The sequence below is a fragment of the Athene noctua genome, chromosome 29 (genome assembly GCF_965140245.1).
Source record: "Athene noctua chromosome 29, bAthNoc1.hap1.1, whole genome shotgun sequence".
Classification (NCBI taxonomy): Eukaryota; Metazoa; Chordata; class Aves; order Strigiformes; family Strigidae; genus Athene; species Athene noctua.
Genome location: NC_134065.1, coordinates 2,960,318 through 2,963,198, shown reverse-complemented (window position 1 = coordinate 2,963,198; position 2,881 = coordinate 2,960,318). Strand labels below are relative to the sequence as shown.

Below are 2,881 nucleotides of genomic sequence, written 5' to 3'. Positions count from 1 at the left end.
ATGTTGTCCAGGGGGAAATGAGATGTTATAGAGTGCAAAGGTGGGGCTGAAGGTTTGTGGTGGACTCATTTGTTCCCTGGGGGCTTTGGATGAGGGGAACCACACTGAAATGGTCACCTGGATGGGGCTGACCTTCACATGGGATATGACCTTCTGAGAGCCACCCACACCACTGTGTCCTGAACAAGAGACTATTTTCGTCTCTCAGCAAAGCCGTGCAATGTATTTCATTGCTCTAAGACATGTAACAGATGCCCAGGAGCCGATAGCATTCTACATCTTCCCACAAATCATCTCATTGTAGCCCCCAGAAGGCTCTTGAAGTACTCATCAATGTTTGCAGCACAGTCACTCCTGTGTGTTTGTATGGTCTGTGCCCCGTGGCACTGAGCTGAGGGTATTTAGCAAGTCCCTCTCTGTCCTCTCATCACCAGTGGAGTGAAGGAAAGGAAATCTCCAGTGTCAGGCCATTGTTTCTCCCTGCCCTGCTCTCCTGAAATGCAAGACAACTGATATCGAGAAGGGATGTTACAGTGAGAATGGGCATGGAGTTGGCAGGTAGCTGGTGAGGTCTACTGCTCTGGGATGCAGTGGTTGCTGCTGCCACAGGGGATGTAGGAGAGGAGCCCTGTCCCTTCCTCCCACATACTCTAGTCCTCCACTGGTGATGTTTTTCTCCCCATGCCCCCCAATCCTGCTTCACACAGAGTGAGGGGCCCCTCTTCTGCTGTCCTATACACCGTGGGAACCCCTACACTGCCTTTCCCCATAGCTAAAGCTTTGTCTTCCCCGCAAGAGCTGCTGTCAGCAACCCCCCTGTGCCTGCTGTGCAGGAAGGCCCCGGGGAAATGCTCCCTCCGTCAGCACTCCTGAGCCACAATGAGATGGCAGCAGAAGCATGGATGGGTGAAAACATGGAACCAGGGAGGGAAGGCAGCGTCTGTGGCACGTGACCAGAGGGATCTGGGTGCAGCAGGGTGTTGGAGCAGTCACAATGAGCCCTGACAGCATTTCTGTTTGGATGGACTTTTACTGTCATCATCAGGTTAACACAGTGCGGCTTCTAGGCGCTCTTCATCATCTTAAATGAGGAATGTGGCCTGGGCCTCTGTGATTAGAGACTTGCCTGTCTCTGGGGGAGTCACATTACAATTTGGAAGGAGATTTGTCCCCATTAGCATGGAAGACCCATCTGTGGTGTCAGAGGAATGTGGCTGGTGCCCCAAGCAGGACTGTCATTCCTCTTGGGGACATTCAGCTCCTCTCTGCCCCAGGAAATGCTGTGCAGAGCATTGAGTCTTCCCCCTGGCATGCACCCCTGGGCAGATCCTGACAGCTGCTGCTCTCCAGACTGTCCTTGCTGGCGCTGCCAGCCCTTGCGTGTTTCTGTGGAGGGTGATTTGTTGCCTGGAAATCTCGCTGGGTGTTTGGAGATGTGTGTGCTCTCCCATCAGTATGTGGAGCCAAAGCAGAAGTTGAGGCAAGGACCACGGGCAGGAGGAAAGCAGATGTGTTTGGTCCCCAGCACCTGCCTTTGTTTGAAGAGGGGAACGTCGCCATCTCAGTTTAACAGGAGTGGTGAAGCAATAAATAGGTGTTCGTGTCAGAGCAGCATCCTTCTTTCTGAAACCCGCGTGTGCTGGTGACCTCTAGACCCTGCTGTTGGGGGTGGGAGGGAAAACAGCCAGGCTTTCTTCTCTGAAGAGCAGTGCTCCATCTCACAGAGGGGCAGAGCTGACACGCTTGGAGAGCTGGTGCCTGACACAGCCTGAGCAGCTCTGTAGGCAAAGCTGAGGACGTGGCTGGTCCTCACATAGGAACCGTGTTGGAAGTCTGACTTCAGTGACGGGTTTGCAAGGAAATGAGGTCACAGATGTTAGGAGAAAAACTCAGAAGAAGGCCTGGCAGGGTGCGAGGCTGGCATCACCTGACCAGATTGGCCATCTCCTTCTCCTTGCCTTCGTCTTCTTCCTTCAGTGCTGTGTCATTTCCCCGGAAACATTTTGGCCTCTAACACTGTCACTTGAAAGGAGCCCGTGTGGCTGAAGGGGCCAGTCATGGACAGGGAAATGAAAAGGCAGCGTTGCAGAAAAATAAACCACCACCTCATTTCTTTAATTGTGCTGCTCTCCATAAAATATGAGCTTGTTGGTAAACACATTATAGGCTCAAAGGGCGCCTCTGGGCCTGGGGCGGTCTGGGTGAGTATAAAAGCCAGTGCCACAGCACAGTCCCTCATCCACTTCTCTCACCTTCTCCTCCTTGCTGAACAAGGTGAGCTGCAACCGCCTTGCCCCACTCTTCTTCTCTACTTTGACTTCTGCACTCGCTATTACTTTTCCCAGTCTATTGTTCTTTGGTTTTATTCCGGTCTCTCAGGTCCTCGCCACCACCACTGGATGTGGGTGAAGGTCTTGGATTTTCTGGGGACCAGGTGTCTTTACTCTCCCTTGCTCCCTGTGCAGGCTGTCCCTGCTGTCCAGGCTGTGCCTTTTCTCCTGGCGAGCCGGCTGTCAGGCTGTGCCTCACATGCTGCCTGTGCTTTCCCTGCCCTCTCTCCCAGGTGCACCTCCCACCCGCCGCCATGTCCTGCTACGATCTGTGCCGTCCCTGTGGCCCAACCCCGCTGGCCAACAGCTGCAACGAGCCCTGTGTCAGGCAGTGCCAGGACTCCCGCGTAGTGATCCAGCCCTCTCCCGTGGTGGTGACCCTGCCCGGACCCATCCTCAGCTCCTTCCCCCAGAACACCGCCGTGGGATCCACCACCTCCGCTGCCGTTGGCAGCATCCTGAGTGAGGAGGGAGTGCCCATCAACTCCGGGGGCTTTGGCCTCTCTGGCATTGGTGGCCGCTCCTACAGCAGAAGGTGCCTGCCCTGCTAG

The 2,881-nt window shown here is 54.7% G+C and overlaps 1 protein-coding gene across 1 annotated transcript; it reads left to right on the top strand.

Moving 5' to 3' along the window:
* Positions 1-2,584: 2,584 nt before the first annotated feature.
* LOC141971791 (feather beta keratin) lies at positions 2,585-2,881 on the top strand. Its single transcript, XM_074929380.1, has one exon. It carries the CDS (start codon positions 2,585-2,587, stop codon positions 2,879-2,881), a length of 297 nt encoding a protein of 98 aa, XP_074785481.1.